Source organism: Rosa chinensis, chromosome 3, assembly GCF_002994745.2.
Source record: "Rosa chinensis cultivar Old Blush chromosome 3, RchiOBHm-V2, whole genome shotgun sequence".
NCBI classification, from domain to species: domain Eukaryota; kingdom Viridiplantae; phylum Streptophyta; class Magnoliopsida; order Rosales; family Rosaceae; genus Rosa; species Rosa chinensis.
This window is the reverse complement of record NC_037090.1, coordinates 3793234-3813243: the sequence shown is the minus strand read 5'-3', so window position 1 is coordinate 3813243 and position 20010 is coordinate 3793234. Positions and strand designations below refer to the sequence as shown.

General features: G+C 40.2%; 1 protein-coding gene across 2 annotated transcripts; it reads right to left on the bottom strand.

Annotated features, from left to right (window-relative positions):
- Nucleotides 1-891: 891 nt before the first annotated feature.
- LOC112192052 (protein BONZAI 3) lies at nucleotides 892-12221 on the bottom strand. Of its 2 annotated transcripts, none has more exons than XM_024331570.2 (16): nucleotides 11798-12221; nucleotides 4864-4911; nucleotides 4355-4503; nucleotides 4203-4251; nucleotides 3688-3744; nucleotides 3330-3497; nucleotides 3083-3217; nucleotides 2931-2992; nucleotides 2704-2797; nucleotides 2505-2619; nucleotides 2352-2428; nucleotides 2030-2167; nucleotides 1760-1924; nucleotides 1562-1675; nucleotides 1339-1435; nucleotides 892-1228 (listed from the first exon to the last, which is right to left on the bottom strand). In XM_024331570.2, the coding sequence occupies exons 1-16, from the start codon at nucleotides 11936-11938 to the stop codon at nucleotides 1101-1103; spliced, it is 1737 nt and encodes a 578-aa protein (XP_024187338.1). In that variant the 5' UTR covers nucleotides 11939-12221; the 3' UTR covers nucleotides 892-1100. The 2 variants fall into 2 exon arrangements, with proteins under 2 accessions (XP_024187338.1, XP_040372541.1); XM_040516607.1 differs by lacking the exon at nucleotides 11798-12221 and adding an exon at nucleotides 9286-11051 and having other exon boundaries at nucleotides 894-1228.
- Between the last annotated feature and the right edge of the window lie 7789 nt (nucleotides 12222-20010).

Sequence of the window (20010 nt, the reverse complement as noted above, 5' to 3'; positions counted from 1 at the left end):
AGCTATTTTGCAGTATATCAATTATCCAGAAAAAGAAAACAGATAAACCAACAAATAATGCATAATAAGTTCATCTTATAGCAATAGTAGCTTATCAAAACTATTCCAGTAACATTTTTATAAAGGATCAGTATCTTTTTCTACAGGATATCAAAACGAAAATCACAAAATGACCAAAGCAGCAGAAGCAAAATGAAAATCACAAACCAAACACAGGGGAATGAGTCGCAATTCAAACATAATCAATTGGCTTTATGATGATACATATCCACTTTACAGCACAGCCAATTGTACTTTCAACGAAATGAATCAATCTATATTCTATATTAGTTTCCAAAGCTCAAGTTTTGAATTGAAACAAAATTAATTTCAAACAAAATCAAAAAAGAAAAACACATCAAAGACGAAGCAGTCAAGGTCGGGGACTCGAAGATGAAAATGCTGCGGTGATGGCTTCGGCGGATCGTGTAACGCGTTCCCGGTGAGGTGGATGCAATTGATTGGAGAATCGATCGTCGGTGACGTGAGAGGGACCTCGAGATGCTTCAATTAGACAAGTGGCCGTCGTGCTTGGAACGCCGAGATCTCTCGCCGTTTAGGTCATAGCTAGGGTTGATGAAGGTCGTAGGCGTCTTGATCTCCGTTGCCGGAAGCTAGGGAAACAAAAGCGACAAATGGTTGTCAGAGGACGAAGAGGAAGAAAGAGCGCTTCCTTGGGAGAGTCGCAGAGAGAGAGAGAGACGGAGAAAATGAGTAGACTGAGATCAACGATTTGGTTTTCTTAGGTAGAAGGGCAAAATCGTCAGAGAACAAATTATTTTGAAGATGCAAGTGGTCTTATATGTACAAGAAAAATAAGGTGGCCTTATGGCTAATTAAAGTTTCAAAATGACACTTATGAGTAATTTTCTAAATGCCAAATTACAGAGAATTAATTGTGATGATACAGAATGAATGTGTTGAATGTTGACAGCTATACCAAGCTAATTTTGCTCTACTTTCTAACAAATATTGACAAAGAATATTTTAGATTTATGAGATAAGCATTTAATATCGACTACATCTTTCAACGAACTTCACGATGCTGTGCTTGTGCTATTCTAAAGTTGTGGAGCAGATGATTGGGCTGCATGGACAGTGAGAGGCATGACGTCTCTGCAGCGCATGTAACTCAAGAACTGTCCAGGCAGCTCTTCGAGAAGCGATTGAACAGCAGAAATGCGCCCACCTGTTAGAATCACATTGAATTTTTGTCTTAATTGCGATTAAATAGATCTTATCCATATTCAAACATGACGAATGCTGTGGAGAGTAAAAATAGAGATGTTTGGGACTTACTCTGCACTTCTCTCATAGGAACAAATTGTACAATGTCTCTGGTAGCCACACGGCCTGTTGAACTTGATAATCGCTGTCCATTGTCAGCATCGAGAATCTGCCAAGTACAAGATTCAGACATGCATTCAAGGAAAAAAAAAAATTTCAAATTCTAGTTGTTGAAAAACTAACATATGTACGATAAGGAGAAAGTGATGACTCGTAAAAAGAAACAAAATTATACCTCCATTTGTTTGAATTCCGCACTTCCCACTCCAACTATAAGAACTGAGAGGGGAAGATCAGATGCCCTCACCAAAGCATCTGTTGTTTCCTGCAGGTCTGTAAGTATCCCATCCTATAAAAGGTGGCATTTATGTTATTACAATAACAAAGATCACATAAAACAAAAGCTTGCAAATAAAATTCATCCTTCTCTTACCGTAATGATCAGTAGCACATAGTACTTATTGTTGTTGTGGAATAGAGAATTGCCAGCAATCTCTGCAGCCCTATTAACCACTGGGCCAAACAAAGTGGGTCCTGATAGAGAAACATTGTGTAGGGCACCGGCATACGCAGTCATTATGCCTTGAACCCCTTCAACCTAAATAAATGAAAAAATCATCAAGATAAGAAAAATATTGGTAGGGAAAAAAGTTCGCAAAGCAGAGTAGAAAGCAATATGCGAGGAACCAGACTCTTAATTTACCTCAAAGCCAGTTGCAGTTCCATCCAAGTTAAAACAGTGCGATACAGGTCCTCCAGCTGTCCTTCCTCCAAAGCCCCAAGCAGGAAAGCGTTTGTCAGTATCATAAAACTGAATGACTTCCCCAACTTCTGTTACTGCCTGCAAATAATATACTTGGTTACATTTGTAGATCGTACCACTCAACTACTCACAGAAAAAACCTCCTAAGGTTATTTCATTAAATGAAGGCACAAATCTTGTGTTGCAAGTTATTAGAAACATGTTGTTAATCACTAAAAACATTACCAAACCCTTAGCTATTTAACCACCACAGTTTGCTAACCTGCTGGTAAGAATTTAATCTGCCATACGGATCAATGTAGTGCAACGAATCATGTTGTTGAGGATTTCCATTTGAAGCTGTGAGAAAATTCAGTACAAGGCATGCAAATACATTGGAAATGATACACATTGAAAATACCACGCATTTTCTTACCCGTAAAGTCAACGGCAACCATGAAGTTAAGTTCAAATCCACTGGATATATAATCGAGAAAGCTGAACTGTTGCTTCTCATTAAATTGATCCACAAACAACTGACCCTTTGAAACCTACAACGCCATATTATAAAGAAACAGTGAGTAAATTGACATGTATGCTAGTATATGAATTGGAATGCAAGCATGAATAAACACCTTTTCATGACCATGAGAAGATGGAATGACGAAATTCACCCCACTTCTTTCTTTGTATAATCTCTCCAGGTCTGCCACTGATTTTTGAAGTTTCCTATATAGGCCAAAGAGGTAAATTCAAAAAGGTTGGTCGCCTTTCTTGTACAGGCAAAAGGACAAAGTTAAGAAAAAAGTGTAGAAACTAGAAAGAGAAAAAAAAAAGTTGAACCAGCAATTTTAATAGTTACCCAATAAGAACATGATTGCCATTGCTGTTGAAATCAAAGCATTCGATGACTAATGGATTATCCTGCACCAAATATAAGTTGCATGAATTTTGCTACCTAATTTGTCAAACTACTAGCTGTATTTAACAGGTAAGCGGAATTGGCAAGCTTACCTTGCTTCCAAACTGCTGCATACTGAGGGATAGTGGTTTCCAAATTGGATTTAAATTGTTATCCACTACTTCAGTCTTGCAAATTGGAACAGAACCTCCACTCTCAACAATTCTAGATACTCTTAAGAAAGGATCCTATAGTAAAGAAGTCGAAAAAATATATAAGAATCCTCAACCAAAAAAAAAGAAAAGAAAAAAGGAATGTATCAAGTAAAAAGATCTTAAGACTTGGTTTCATAACGCGTACACTTTTAGAGAAGAGGTCTTTGTTTTCTAATTGGGAACAACGGAATTTTATCTCAACAACACTCTTCGAAGCCATAGTTTCTTCAGCATGGACTGTGAGTGTTCCTAAGCCACGCCCACTTCTGTTATGCAGATTTAAGGTTAAACTTCGACTTTGTTTGGTCACTATCTGCAATTAGAAGAGAACATGTTCACAAACACAATATATCTTAGAAATTAGCAAATGATGTTAAAACATTTTTTCAATAAATGATATAGAAATTGATAATAACAATAATAATATTGAATTTTACACATACTGCACCAGCTCAAAGAAATAACCTATTTTTATGAGCACTCTTTATTTGAAGGTCATTTACCTCTGAAAGAACGCAACTGCCTTCCCCAAGAAATTCTTGATCCTCCAACTTCAGTGTCTGCAATGCAACACAATGAGATGATTAAGAAGCGAAATCTGCCTTCAATAGAGTTTGCATTAGGTTTTTATTCCCACTGTGATGCTAAATTTAAAGGTCGGTTACAGCAAAAGACAAAGAACCATTGAAGACTTTGTTTATCTGTTGCTTCCATCTAATATGAAGTCCTAATTCGTTCCATACTAATCCTACGTTTTGCAAAATTGTCCACAATCCTAAGCCTATATATATATATATATATATATATATATATATATATATATATATATATGCTTCCCAAGGTTGTTTAATTACTATATTATATTTCTTGCCGATTCCTTTTATTTGAGAAATAAGCAATTTACTACACCTTCATGGTTCAAAAACTGAAAAATTGTAGTGTTTAAAAAATAGCAGGGTAGTTTATAACAATTCAGAATTGTGTTTATAGAAAGCCTTGATAGAAGACATGGTAATACCTTTACATTTATGTTGTGATATTTTGTATCGACATCATAGACATGAAATCTGGGTTAAACACATAACAAGAAAAACGGAAAGGTCAGGCAAGCAGCCTAGTCAAACCAATGCAACTGATATGCAGCTAAGGAAAGAAATATGAGAAACTTACATCAATGACTGCACAATCTCGAACTGATATGAGACTGTGATTTTCTCAATCCACACTGGTTTCAAACTATTCAGTATTACTTCAGTTCTTCCTAGTTCCTCTAGCTTACCATCTCCTTTCTTCACATAAACCACAACCATAGGATCACTCTGAGACAAAATAACAGATGTTAAAAGAACTACTCCTCACCATGACAGAGTACCCATGTTAAATGTCATATAAGTACATAACATAGAACCATATCAAACAGAACAGGTTTTTTCTTCATTGATTAGAACTATGATAGCCCTTCCATTTGTAAGGGTAGTAGTAATAACAATTATTGACAAGCAATAGCAAGATAAACAGGTGATGCTCATGTAGTCATGTTACATTCTTAAAGTTTGCAGTATTTTAATTACTATGACAAGCAGGTATAAGAAAATACCAGAGTGAAAAATTCTGATTAGGCTTTAGCTAATATTTCAATTACTGCTATATTTCAAGGTGACATGGATATATAAACATACCTTTGACATAATGTCACGATCAAGCAAGTTAGTTGCTGACAGCGATAACTGTAACACAGATAAGAAATCCGACATTACATTCCAAAGAAGGAAATAGAAGGTCCAACTAGAAAAATATATGAAAATGAATAGAACTACAAATAAGAGAACCATCCACGCATTTTAAAGCTCATAGTGATTAATAAAGCAGAGACACTAGATTTAACTCATCCATCAGATGTGTACCAAAGTTTGAAGTTTTGAACTATACATAATCTTCACACACTTAATTTATGAATTATAGAAGACCGGATGGTAAACAATATCAAGTAGTATACTTGATAGTCCATTACAGCTTCATTACATTGTCCAGCTTAATGTTCATTGCTGTTTCAAGCTAGGTGGAGTGGTGCAGAGTGAATCCTCTAGGAGTAGCATTAACCACCTTTAGCAAGTTGATATATATACCATTTGAAACCACGTATTTGATGAAAAAGGCGGAAAGAAAAAGAAAGGAGGACAAAATGGATCAAGGCCTTTTGGTATTCTTGAAGATGTCCCCGGCTATATCCACATTGTCAGACATCTCATGGAGACCTTTATGTCCACACATCCACAAGAAATGATGGCGTCTCTTGATAAGTAGCAGAGTATTGTAACTATTGTCACACCTCCAAGAGAGAAACAATACTTTGAGATCGATTGATGGTTTTGTCCAATGCTCTCAAGTAAAAATGGCATAAGATAATCAGAATCTTGCTAATGTCCAGTTTTCGAGAGCATGTTGGCATTTTTCAGACAGGTGATTGAGGTGCAGTACTATTCAACCAACATACAGCTTAACACGTAAAAAGTCAAGTATAACAAGATTGAGACTTAATTGTCTGATGTATATTCATCTCACACTTTGAGGTTTATATAGGATTACAAACAGAAAGCATACAGTTCACTACAGCTCATCTATCACTATACCTAACACTACAGCTCATCTATCACTTAATTGTAAAAGGTTGATGACTCACGACACTCCCCCTCAAGTTGGCGCATACACATCGACCATGCCCAACTTGCTTAGTGAGTCATAGAACGCCTTCCGGGAAATTCCTTTGGTAAGTATATCTGCGAGTTGCTCTTCAGTAGGAACAAAAGGGAAGCTAACAAGTTTGGCATCAAGCTTCTCTTTTATAAAGTGACGATCAACCTCCACATGCTTAGTACGATCATGCTGTACTGGATTCTGTGATATATCAATGGCTGCCCGGTTGTCACAATACAACTGCATAGTACTTCTGAGTTTGAAACCTAAATCATGTAACAAATTTCTCAGCCACAACAATTCACACACACCATGAGCCATACCTCTATACTCAGCCTCAGCACTAGATCGTGCCACAACTTTCTGTTTCTTACTCTTCCATGTAACTAAATTGCCTCCCACAAAGGTAAAGTAACCCGAAGTTGACCTCCTATCTGTGATATTTCCAGCCCAATCTGCGTCTGTGAAGCCACAAACCTCAAGAATGTTGTTGTGTTTGGAAAACATTACTCCTCTCCCTGGAGCTGACTTCAAGTACCTTAAAATTCTCACAACAGCATCCATGTGACTTTCACTTGGGTTATGCATGAACTGACTTACCACACTCACTGCATACGCAACATCTGGTCTAGTATGAGCCAAATAAATCAAACGCCCAACCAACCTCTGATAGCGAGCTCGATCAGTAGACACCTGATCTGGGTACTCTGCTAAACAATGGTTTTGCTCAATAGGTGTGTCAATAGGTTTGCAATCCAACATACCTGTCTCTGTCAGCAGGTCAAGGATGTACTTCCTCTGGCACAAGTAGATTCCTTCTCTCCCCCTGGCTACTTCAATCCCTAAGAAGTACTTTAGTTCACCCAAGTCCTTCATCTCAAACTCAGAGGCTAGCTGTCTTTGTAGTATATCCATCTCCATAGTATCATTGCCAGTGATTACCATATCATCAACATAAATGATTAGAGCTGTTACCTTCCCTTGTTGATGCTTGAGAAACAAGGTATGGTCTGAGTGACTCTGTCTGTAACCAAACTTCCGCATGAACTGTGTAAACCTCCCAAACCAAGCGCGAGGTGACTGTTTGAGACCATATAGAGATTTTCTCAATTTGCATACAAAATCACCAGGAGAAGCAGTTACATACCCAGGTGGAAGACTCATGTATACCTCCTCAGCTAATTCTCCATAAAGAAATGCATTCTTGACATCAAATTGTCGAAGTGGCCAGTTTAAATTAGCAGCACACGAAAGCAGAACCCGAATAGTGTTCATTTTGGCAACGGGAGCAAAAGTCTCATCGTAGTCTATCCCATACGTCTGAGTAAACCCTTTTGCTACAAGGCGTGCTTTATACCGATTTACTGATCCATCTGCATTATGTTTCACGGTGAACACCCAACGACAACCTACAGCCTTCTTTCCTTGTGGAGGAGGCACGAGCTGCCAAGTATCGTTCTTCTGTAATGCTTCCATCTCTTCTTCCATTGCCTTCCTCCACTTCGGATCCCCCAATGCATCCTGTACTTTGTTAGGTACTGATACAGCAGATATTTGATTCACAAATGATGCATATGACTTAGACAGTCTCCTAGTAGATATGTAATTAGCTACTGGGTACTTTGATTTTGCATGAACAGTGGGTTCATATCTTTTGGGTGGTTGACCTCGAGTAGACCTATTTGGCAACACATACTGTCCAACATTAGACTCACTACTATTAGTATCAATAGGTGAACATACCTCAGATGAGTGATCTTCAATACCAGGGAGCTGTGGGTCAGGGGTAGGAGCAACGACTGAGGGGACAGTTGTGTCTTCAGATTCATTTTCAGTGATTGAAACTGGTGCCTGGATGCTTGGAGCTTCTGCTTCTACGACTTCTGGATTCGATGGATAGGGAATGTCAACTAGACTCGCCGAAATATCTCCTGCCTGTGTCACTTCTTCACGTCTTTCCAATTCCTCCCCCTCAAAATGATACAGATCTTCAAAATATGAATTCTCCCCCTGAAGAACAGTATCAGAGGAGGAAAAATAGCTCATGTCCTCAAAGAAAGTAACATCCATAGTGACATAGTACTTTCTGGTAGGTGGGTGGTAGCACTTATACCCTTTCTGATATCCTCCATAACCAACAAACACACACTTAATTGCTCGGGCATCCAACTTAGACCTTTGATTTTTAGGAACATGGACAAAGGCCACACAACCAAAAACACGGGCAGGAAGATTATGAAATGACGGCAAGGAGACATGAGATGCTAGAACCTCAAATGGAATTTTTCCCTGAAGGACACTAGATGGAAGGCGATTTATAAGATGAGAGGAAGCTTGTACGGCATCGCCCCAAAGATACTTAGGCATATGAGCACTAAAGAGAATGGCACGAGCCATATCAAGTAAATGACGGTTTTTCCGTTCGGACACTCCATTTTGTTCTGGAGTTTGTGGGCATGTAGTTTGGTGAACAATCCCATGTGTTTGGAAAAAGTCTTTGAAAAAATGATTAACATATTCTCCCCCATTGTCAGACCGTAGGACTCTAATGGTGCTATTGTATTGTGTTTGAACAAGAGTACGAAAAGTTTGAAAAGCTGGAAAGACTTCATCTTTGGTTCTAAGAAGAGCAACCCATGACAATCTAGTACAATCATCAATGAACAACACAAAATACCTCATACCCGAGACAGTGGGCTCTCTAGAAGGTCCCCAAACATCAGAATGAATTAACTCAAAAGGAATAACACTTTTATTAGAAAAACTAGGAGAATAAGTAGCACGATGACTTTTGGCCAAAACACATGTTTCACAACGCAAAACAGACTCATTCACACCAATAAATAAAGTAGGCATGGATTTTTTCATAAGGCTAAAAGATGGATGCCCTAATCGGCGATGCCACAACCAAATTTCACTTAGCTGGTCAGAATTCGAAGTTAAAGCGGTGCGGGACTGTGCTCCTGGTTTCTCTCCAGCGTATGTCTGATCTAGATGGAACAATCTGCCCCTCAAATACCCCCGTCCAATTAGCTCCCTGGTGAGAAGATCCTGAAAAATCACATACATGGGATAAAAGGTGATAGAACATTGAGATTCAGTGTTCAATTGTGGGACAGATATCAAGTGATGAGATAAGTCAGGGACATATAAAACATTATGGAGTTGTAAGGTTGGGGTAATACGGATTGATCCAGTCCCTAACACAGGAAAAGCTTCACCATTGGCATTTGTAACATAGGATACTGGTGGGGAAGACAATTCAGTAAAATAAGTTTTATCATAAGTCATATGATCAGATGCACCAGAATCAATAATCCAAGTATCAGAACCAACAAAGTTAGAGACCTTTAAAGCCATGCCAATCTTACCACGACTAGCAATAGATGCTGTAGGAATAGCCCTACCTGTTGTATGATGATCTTGTCCAGCCACTCCATAAAAATCTGGTTCTTGGACCAATTGTACAGTAGCTATTTTCGCCTTAGAACGATAATCTCGCCTTGTAGGTTTAAGGTGCGGGTTCAGCTTCCAACAAGTCTGTCGAACATGCCCAACATAATTGCAGTAAGAACATTGCAGATGAGGGCGAATGAGAAAGCGTGGTGGAGGTTCTTGCTGATGAAGTGAGATTGATCTCTGCTGTTGGAAAAAAGGTATTAAATTGGAATTTTGCATTTTTTTTTTTTTTTTTTTTTTTTTTTTTTTTTTTTTGCTGCGAATGCACACTGATATGTGTTGGGAGTTGGGACAGGTGATGTAGAGTGTAGCTGTGGAATCTAAATTAATTTGATGGAGAAAAGGATAAACAGTGAATCACTTGATTGTGGGTACAAGGAAAGTGACGGCAGAAGGTGAATATGGGTAAAAACAATGGTGGAATAATGGTGGCACATGCAGGTCCGAAGTTGAATTGGAAAGATACCAAGATGGGGAGACAAGCTTTCTTTAATGGGTGGAAAGTTCAATAAAAGGAGATTGGAAAGTGTGGAATGCGGCTAAAGTCTTAAAGAAAGGTAGCTTAGTGGGAATTGAAAGGATGGTGGAGATAAAATAATGGAGAGAAAAACAAACTTGAGTTTTTCAGCTTTTATTCTTTCTTTCTCAGCCTTTGCTACGTCTCACATAGGCGTGCAAACTTTTGCAGGATTTTTTTTTTTTTTTAGCAAACTGTTGCAGCAGAACACAGAGGTTATATGGTGGTGTGCAATATCCAGGCGTGCAGCAGCAGGAAATCGATCACCCACTTCTTCAGAATCGAAGAGCAAGGACCAAGGAAGGGATTTATGGACGTCGACTGAAGGGATTCGACGCTCTGAGGTAGACGACGGCGGACGAAGACCGATCTGATGTCGGAGGCAGAAGGGATGAGCGGACTGGGCAGCGACGAAGTTGGTTTGACACGGTAAACTGGAGCAGCGCACGTTCTGGTATGAACTGAGCGACTGCGTCTGGGCCGACTGGAGACTGACACAACGCCGGAAAGTGGAGCAGCGACTGCGTCTGGGCAGACTGAAGCAACGCCGGAAAACTGGAGCAGGTGACCGGACGGTGCAGTGGAGTAATGTTTTGGAGAAGTTCTTTGGTGCCCAAAGCCAACTATTGGGACTGAACTTAGGAAGACGAAGGCGATCTGAACAGAGACAGATGAAGCCGACCGTGGCTGCTGAAGACAAAGTCGAGCGTACGAACCGGTTTGTTGCTGAAGATGCTGAAGACGAAGTCGAGCGTGGACCGAGATGATCAACTGAAGAGATCGGAGATCGATCTCTGATGTAAGAGGCAGACGAAGGCGGTCCGGACACGAGACGAGGCCGGTCTGGTCTAGAAAGTGAGAGCAAATTGCTCTGAGATGGGTGATGAATGATTGCAGGCGAAGATCGGTCTCGGAAGAGACGAAGATCGATCCTGTCTTGAACAAAGAATTAAGGAGACAAAGTCCTTTCGGATCTCTGCTCTGATACCAAGTCAAGTATAACAAGATTGAGACTTAATTGTCTGATGTATATTCATCTCACACTTTGAGGTTTATATAGGATTACAAACAGAAAGCATACAGTTCACTACAGCTCATCTATCACTATACCTAACACTACAGCTCATCTATCACTTAATTGTAAAAGGTTGATGACTCACGACATAAAACACCAATTATATATGCAAATAAATTAGACAGGATGTCAATTGTCAATTGCGTTGTTTACAGGGCCAATACAGCCATTATCTTATGGTAAACAGTTGGAAATTATAAATCTACAGTGAACCATGTAGAAACTTTCACGTTGAACATTCGAGAAGACTTGCAGGCCAGGTTATTACAGAATGCAGACTGCAATTCGGGCAAGGCGGGTAGTGATTTTTAAAATCAAATATACGAAAACCATCGGCCAAAATGACCCGCAGCATGCCATCTTGAACTGAGTCATACGAGTTTTGAAAATAACAATCCTATAGTCAAGAATCGTGCCGTCTTTAAACCACATACTTTAGGAATCAAAAGTTCATTTTAAGTTGGTTAAAAAAACATTCTGTAGATTATAAATAATAAATTGATAAAAGTAAAAAGTTTAGGCTGCTAATAAAATATGAGATTACTAGTACAAGAACAGTTCAACCAATCCTGTGGTTCTGGGCACCAAAGTTGTTTAACTGTTTTTATATCCTACCAACGTATCTTCCCAGGTTTCAACCATTACACGATGTGTAGATAAGCCCAGAACCACCGAGCACCACAGAAATATTAATATTATTACTTTTCTAAAAATAAACAAAAAATTGAGAATTGAATCAGGATTAATAAACAAAAAGAAGCATCATGCATCATGTTCTAAGGGTTTTTACATTCCAAAATTAACAATAAGCAACAGTAAAATTGTGGCTAGTCCGAAATTAAACGACTCCATGGCAAATGTAGGTTACCTCGAGCGGAGTCCCACGAGAGCGGTTAAAGAGCTCAACGGCGTCGTTTGAGTCAGCGTCCTTGTTGATCGGCCTCTGTTGTTGATGGGCCCCTCCCACTGCCTGCTTGCCACCTTTCACGTCGGAAAAACACCCTCCCATCTCCGATAAACCTCTCTCTCTCTCTCTCTCTCTCTCTCTCTCTCTGTTCCCTCTTCTTCAAAACCTTAAAAACCCCGAACGTCTCGTCTCGTCTCGTCTCTTTCTCAGGAGATTCTAGTTTGGTTTCGCGCCTTTTGTTAATCGCTATCCGTACAAGCTCCGATTACTACAAGTATATAGGTGATATTGCGTCAAACGATTTTTTTTCCGCGAAGCTTCATCACCTAACGAAAATCCAAAGTAAAGAAGGCTTCTTCTTCTGCTTCAAGCCTTCAACACACGCGGTTAATTAATATTCTTTGCGAAAATTTATACTATTTCCTTTTCAGAAATAGTCGCGAAAATAAGCAATTAATTATTACTAATTGGGTCCTTTTTTTATTTTTTATTTTTATGACAATGCAGTAGTAGGTAGTTTGGTAATCTACCTAAAGAAAAATCCTGTGTTGATGCGTTGGATTGTAATTGGCAAGAGTGAGGAACGCCTCTGACAACAGCTTTTCAGGACTCTGCTCTTTCTTGGCTTCAAATCTTCTGGCCCCATTTCCCTATCCCCTTCCCTCTGTCTCACTATAAAATTTTGACACTTGGCATTGTTGTCTCTTACCAGCCTACAACCCCGTTTAACTCTATAACCCTCACCATCAATTTCTCCTACACCAGAACTGATCTGCAGAGAGCAACCACCACCCTCCCAACCAAACCCGCCGCCGCCACCACCACTCCAAATCCTTTGGCCAGAACTCCAGATCAACAACTAGGTTCCACCGCCAACAACCCAGCCTGAAGAAAATGAAGGCACTACAAGAAAAAGTGAATCACACGACATGTAACAGACGACATACGTCATTTTGGTGTCGTCTGAGTTAGTCAGACGACATATTAGTTATATTTGTCGTCTGTTCTCAAATTCGGCCAACACATTGTAATCAATTGGAATTTGGTGAAACTGACAACCATAGGACGACATTTGCAACAACATATGTTGTCTGAGAAATCCGAAAAAAAAAAAACAAAAAAATTATTTACAATTATTTTGTCTAGCAAAAACTCAAAACCCTCATTCTAAAAAAAAAAAAAAAACACTCAAAACCCTCTCTCCCTCCCTTAGTCGTATGAAAAAAAAAAGAGTTCCTGAAAGAGAATAAGTGGAAAAGAGAATTTGCTGGAATGAATTCTTCTATTCAGCCGTGTGCAATATGTACAGCAATTACAGTGAAAAGGTCTCCATAAAACAAGGAGGAAAGTAAGGAGGAAAGTAAGGAGAGCTGTCCTAGATAAAGGAAGTGTAATGATACAAAAGGATGCATAATGATATATGACAGCTATTCTAACATATTCTGCTATACTTTCTAACACTCCCCCTCAAGTTGGAGAGTGGATGTCTTGCACTCCCAACTTGTGAATCATCGGCATGAAGATCTCCTTGCCAAGAGCTTTGGTCAAAATGTCAGCTAGTTGATCTGCAGAACTCACAAACCTTGTCTCCACCGAACCATCTTGAATCTTATCCCTGATATAATGACAATCCATTTCTATATGCCTTGTACGTTCATGAAACACTGGATTTGATGCGATGTGTAATGCAGCCTTATTGTCACAATATAGCAATGCAGTTTCTTGATGCAAAACCCCCAAGTCTCTGAGTAAATAGCGTAGCCATGTCAATTCACAACAAGCTCCTGTCATTGCACGATACTCTGCTTCAGCTGAAGAAAGAGATACTGTTTTCTGGCGCTTCGACCGCCATGAAATCAAAGAAGGGCCTAAGAACACACAATACCCTGTAGTAGACCTCCTCGTAAGTGGGCATCCTGCCCAATCTGAGTCACAAAATGCTCGCAGCCGCAGATCACTGGTTGAGGAGAAGAATAAGCCTTGCCCAGGAGCAGATTTCAAATAACGCACAACCCGTAAAGCTGCCTCCCAATGAGCCTTTCGAGGTTGGTGCATAAACCTGCTCAATATATGAACAGAGTACGTAATATCCGGCCTTGAAACTGTGAGGTATATCAACCTTCCAACTAACCGCCTATATTGCCCTGGATCTTTGAGTGGCTCACTCTTATCAGATAATTTTAAACCACGTTCCATGGGTGTATCAATGGGAGCTGCCCCCAATAATCCTGCATCTTTAATGATCTCCAACGCATATTTGCGTTGAGAAATAAAAACACCTTTCCTAGATGCAGAAATCTCAATACCAAGGAAATATTTCAAGCTACCAAGGTCTTTAAGGCGGAATTTATTATGCAAGAATGTCTTGATATCAGATATACTCATAGGATCATTGCCAGTAATTAAAATGTCGTCAACATATATCAAAAGGGCAGTAAAAGACTTGCCTTGCTTTCTGATGAAGAGAGAGTAGTCAGCTCGAGATTGTACAAAACCAGCTAAAAGAATAGCTTCTGAGAATTTAGAAAACCACTGCCGTGAAGCCTGTTTCAAACCGTATAAAGATTTATGTAACCGGCAAACCAAATGCTCCTCCCCCTGTCTCCGAAGCCCTGGCGGGGGAGACATATAAATTTCTTCATCGAGGTCACCATGAAGGAAAGCATTGTTGACGTCTAACTGGTGAAGGGACCAACCACGAGAAGCAGCCAATGCAAGCAAGCAACGAACAGAAATGATCTTGGCAGTAGGGGAAAAGGTGTCGTGATAATCAACACCCTCCAATTGTGTGAAACCTTTAGCCACTAACCGTGCTTTGTACCTCTCGATAGAGCCATCTGACTTGTGCTTGATTTTGTAGACCCATCGACAGCCAATGGGCTGCTTGCCGGCAGGAAGCGAGGTGAGGGACCAAGTGCCATTAGCCTGCAGTGCCTCTAATTCGAACTGCATAGCAGCACGCCATTCTGGAAGAGCAACAGCCTCCGAATAAGACTGGGGTTCTGTGACAGCACTAACTTGAGCAATAAAAGATCGATACGCAGGCCTATATCTGTGATAGGAAACATAATTCGCCAGTGGATAGCGTGTACCTTTGGTCGGACCTGGTACGTGGGAAGCTGATTGGTCGGAGCAAACATTGGAGCAGACATAATCGTTAAGTTTGGCCGGTGGACCAGTCTGGCGACCAGAACGACGAAGGGGAGCAGGTTCGGGAGCGGGTTCAGGTGCGATTTGGAAAAGAGGTGGTGGTGGCTGAGGGAGAGGCGGATCTGGAAGCTGGTGCGGTGAGGATTCTGGTGCTGAAGATGAGGGTGTGAAAGTTGTCGAATCGATAGGGATAGGTGAAGTTGAGGAGGGAGGTGGTGCTGGGGTGGTAAGGCGGCGGGAGTAAGTGCGAAGAGTGGTGGGGCGAGGTGGAGGTGGCGGTGTGGAAGGAGGAGAGGAAGAGGTGGACAGATCGAGTTCTATGTTTTGAGAAGGAGAGGCTGAAGCATTTGGACGATTGTCAAAGCTGAAGTCAAGGGAATCGGGTTCTGGGTTCTGGGTTAGCACGGGTATTGGGCCTGAGTTGTGGGCCAATGGAATTGTGGGCATGATGGAGCTGGGCAGAATAGAGGCATAGGGAAAAATGTTTTCATGGAATTTGACATCCCGGCTAGTAAAGACCTTTTTGGTCGCTAAATCAAACAATTTGAAAGCTTTTTGACCAATGGGATAACCAATAAAGAGAGAAGGTATGGCACGATGGTCGAATTTATGAGAAGTGTGAACATTGGTGGCATAGGCTAAACATCCAAAAACCCGTAAATGAGAAAAAGAAGGTGGTTTTGAATAAAGAAGTTCGAACGGAGTTTTGAAAGAAAGTATTGGTGAAGGTAATCGATTGATGATGTGAACAGCAGTGAGAGCACACTCTCCCCAAAATTGGGTAGGGAGATGAGCTTGAAATTTTAAAGCACGAGCCACTTGGAGTATATGGCGATGTTTGCGTTCCACAACCCCATTTTGTTGAGGCGTGTAAACACAAGAATGTTGAAAAATGACGCCATTATCTTGAAAAAAAGAACGAAGTGAGAGAAATTCACTACCATTGTCACTTCGAAAAGTTTTAATGCGAGATTCAAATTGAGTGACGGCATAGCTAAAGAAGCGTTTTAAAAAAGGTTGTGCTTCATCTTTGTGTCGCATTAAAAAAATCCAAGTGAAACGTGTATAATCATCAACAATAGTAAGAAAATAATGAGCACCAGAAAGAGAAGGATGTCGATATCGACCCCAAATATCACAATGAATAATCTCAAAAGGTCTTGTAGAAGAAATAGTACTAGGATTGAATGGTAAACGATTCTGCTTAGCCAAAGGACATATGTGGCAAGCTTTGTTAGACTGAGTGGAAAAATTCAAAAAGTTCTTAGCAATGAAACTTAAACAAGAGGATGATACATGGCCTAAGCGATTATGCCAGAGGTCGGTGGATGAAATGGTGAGGTTGCAGGCTGGTTGATTTGTGGATGAGGAAGGGTTGGTTATTGACTTCTCCGACGCTAGTGCCACTAGATAGTACAGCCCATCACATTGTTTACCCAAACCAATCATTCTCCTCGTAGCCAGATCCTGCAAAATACACCAGTAAGGGAAAAATGTCACTGAACAATTCAGACCTCTTGTCAGACGACTAACTGACATTAAATCAACTTTGAATGTAGGCACAGACAACACATCATGCAAATAATAGATGGTATTCAGAGGCAAAGTTCCTTTCGCAACAATATTTACTTTTTCTCCACTAGGTAATAATACGGGTGGTAACGAACAATTTTTGTTCTTATGCAATAATTGAGATGATGCGGTAATATGATCCGTCGCCCCGCTGTCAATAATCCAATTGCGGGAAGCGACTTTAGACAAACCTGGTTTTGTTACCGCATTTGCTTTTGAGGTAGAGCCTTCATTTTGTTTGTTGAGAAGTGACAAGAATTGTTTGAGTTGGGCTTCTGATAATGAAACTGTGGGTCTCCCTTCATCATTGTCTAACACCTCAGATACTTGATTAGCCGAAGGGGTTTCTCTAAAACTGTCCGAAATTGGGCCAGAATTCTGCTTTGCCTTAGGATGGCCGGGTGGATACCCAATTAGCTTATAGCAAGTTTGGACCCAATGGCCCATGTCGCCACAGTAGGTACATTCAGGTCTACCTCTACCTGATCTGCGACGTCGATCAGTGTCAAAACGACGTCTTTCGTTCGACGGGAAGGAGTGCTCTGGAAAGGAGCGATTCGGGCGAACGTCCTGTTGCGAATAGGAGCGATCGGATCGCTCGAATTTTCCTCCTCTAGAACTGGAATTGTGCTTGTTACTGTTCCTTACTGCCATGGCTGCGCTAGAGCTAGATTCCACTGAAGTTTGTGAAACACTGAGAAATCGTTGTTTTTCTTCTTGAGAGACAGCAGCATATGCTTGACGAATACTTGGAAGGGGATTCATCAGAAGAATTTGTCCACGAGTTGCACTGTAAGTCTCATTCAAACCCATTAAGAATTGCATCAATTTTTGTTGATCTGCCTGTGCTCCATGTGCTGCATCTGAATATGTGGATAATTCATCCCATAAGCTTTTCAATTTTGTATAGTAGGCTGAGACAGAGAGTTGCTCTTGTCGAAGACAAGCAATATCTCGCTGAATCTCAAAGATGCGAGGTGCATTGCTTTGAGAGAATCGCTCACGAAGGTCCTCCCAAACTTCATGAGCAGTAGAGTAATAGATAACACTGTCTGCAATTTCTGGATTGACAGTATTGACTATCCAAGAGTGAACCATGTCGTTACACCGCGACCAAGTCGCATAACCTTCAGGATCAGCTTCTTCTGAGGGAGCCTTGATTGAGCCGTTGACAAATCCGAGCTTGTTCTTGGAATTTAGAGCTAGGGTCATAGCCCTTTTCCAGCCTGAGTAGTTGTCTCCATTCAAGGATTTGGAGACCAGTACCAATCCGGGATTATCTGAGTGATGGGTGAAATAAGGATTTGAGATGTCAAATTTTGAAAAATCAGAGGCAGTTTCTGACTTAGATAGATCAGAGGTGGCAGTTGACTTGCCAGAACCAGGAGGTGGTGGAGGAATATCATCGATAGCCATGATGGCTGTAAGTCAAAGAAGGTGTTACACGAAAGAGATAGAGTCAGGATGGATCTTAGTCCTGCTCTGATACCATGAAAGAGAATAAGTGGAAAAGAGAATTTGCTGGAATGAATTCTTCTATTCAGCCGTGTGCAATATGTACAGCAATTACAGTGAAAAGGTCTCCATAAAACAAGGAGGAAAGTAAGGAGGAAAGTAAGGAGAGCTGTCCTAGATAAAGGAAGTGTAATGATACAAAAGGATGCATAATGATATATGACAGCTATTCTAACATATTCTGCTATACTTTCTAACAGTTCCCTCCCGAAAAAATTAGGTCATTCTCCCTCCACTTAGCTCTCGCCATCTCAATCTCGCTCTCGGTCTCACCCGATACACTCTCCACTCTCAATCTCACTCGATACACTCTCGCTCTCACCATCTCACTCTCACTCTCAATCTCACTCGATTTCCTCAGCCTTCTCCAACGGCAAGGCTCAAATCGAAGTCGCTATTGGTCCGGTGGTTTACTCTCTCTATGTGCCGAAGCTTAAGACCGCCTTCAGAACTAGGTCAAGCTCGGGAATTGATTCATCTACAGGTACTATATCCTTATTCAATAGGGCCTACATTTTATTAGGATTTCAGTTGGCTCTGGAAATTTTCAATTTGGGTTTGTTGGGTATGATTGGGTTTGGGTTTTATTCGAGTCTGAAATTTTGAGATGTTGATGTCAGTTGCTTGTTCTAGAGAGTCAGTGAGTCTCTGAATTGATCTGTTTAGCTTTACTGGAGATGATATTGTTGGTTCCTTTTACTATTATCAAGGAATGAGTGACTCCGATTTCGTGTCTGTTTACTTGATTTTACTTTTCAATAGGCTATGCGTTTGTTTATGTGATCTGCAGTTTTGGTCTTCAGTTTTAATTGTGAAAACTTGTGTTCTGGTTCAATTGTGAAGATTCTTTGCATTGTGATTTAATTCCTTATCTCAGTGGATATTTAAGTTTTCAGAAATGTGTTTATGATTGAACTGCGATACTGTGGTGATTGTTAAATCAAATTGACTAGATGAGTGACTTATGTTCTTATGTTGTTGTTGATAAGGAAGAAGGTTGAAGAAGTTCAGAGGGTTAATTGAATCTATGCCTTATCTTCTCCAGCAAATATTACCGTGTCCTGAATGTGAACACTACTTCTTTGGTCAAACAGAAACCATTGGTCTTGAAAACTCTGAAACTCGGAGGTGTTAGTTCTCCTGCCTCTCAGTAATCTCTATTTTCTGATTTATATTTTGATATGTGAATTCAGGTAATTATTTACATGTTAGATGTAACTTTTTCATATTTAGTTTATGGGTAAATCCAAAATTTGTTGTTTGATTGTTGATTTTTCTGATATTTGTTCAAGTCAGGGTGTCAGTGTAAGACCTTAAAAGTTGTCTTTTGTAATTCATCAAGTGTTGTTGTTCTACAGAAGTGGGACTGGAGATCTGTTGAAAGAAAAGCTATAGGATTTTTCTAGTGAAATTCATGAATACAGTTTATTCCTCTCTCAACTATCACTTAACTAGTATTAAACTTATGAAACTTAAACTTTTTCATACAACTATATTAGGTTACTTGTCACTATCTTCGTTGTTTTTTATCATATATGTAGGCAACCTATTGAGATTCAGCTATGTGCAGTTTCTGGGAAGGGCTACTAGTTGGCCAGTAACAAGTAAGAATGTCTTAGCTATTTGATTCTTCGTCTTATATTGTCTATATGTATGCACTATTTCTTATGCCTTTAGGTAATCACCCCCCTTCTTGCTGTTTAGTTTCTTGATTTGGTTAAATACTTTAGGTATCAAGATACTTGTTTTTGGCTCTTGTGTCTTGCTAGAATGTGGTATCAGCTCCTAGACCCCGAGTTGCCCTCCTATTAGGAGAATAACAGCTACAAGAGATAAGGAGGATAATGCATTGGAATATGGATTGCCATCTTCTCACACTATATACACAGTTTGCTTGTCGAGGTGTGTACTTTTCATCTTCTCACACTTTATACACA

Coding starts and splice junctions, on each gene's coding strand:
- LOC112192052 (XM_024331570.2), bottom strand. CDS start 11,938: ATGGGAGGGTGTTTTTCCGACGTGAAAGGTGGCAAGCAGGCAGTGGGA. Junction 4,504..4,863: donor ATCGTGACATTATGTCAAAG/GTATGTTTATAT, acceptor ATTTTGTCTCAG/AGTGATCCTATGGTTGTGGT. Junction 1,676..1,759: donor ATGTGCTACTGATCATTACG/GTAAGAGAAGGA, acceptor CACCTTTTATAG/GATGGGATACTTACAGACCT.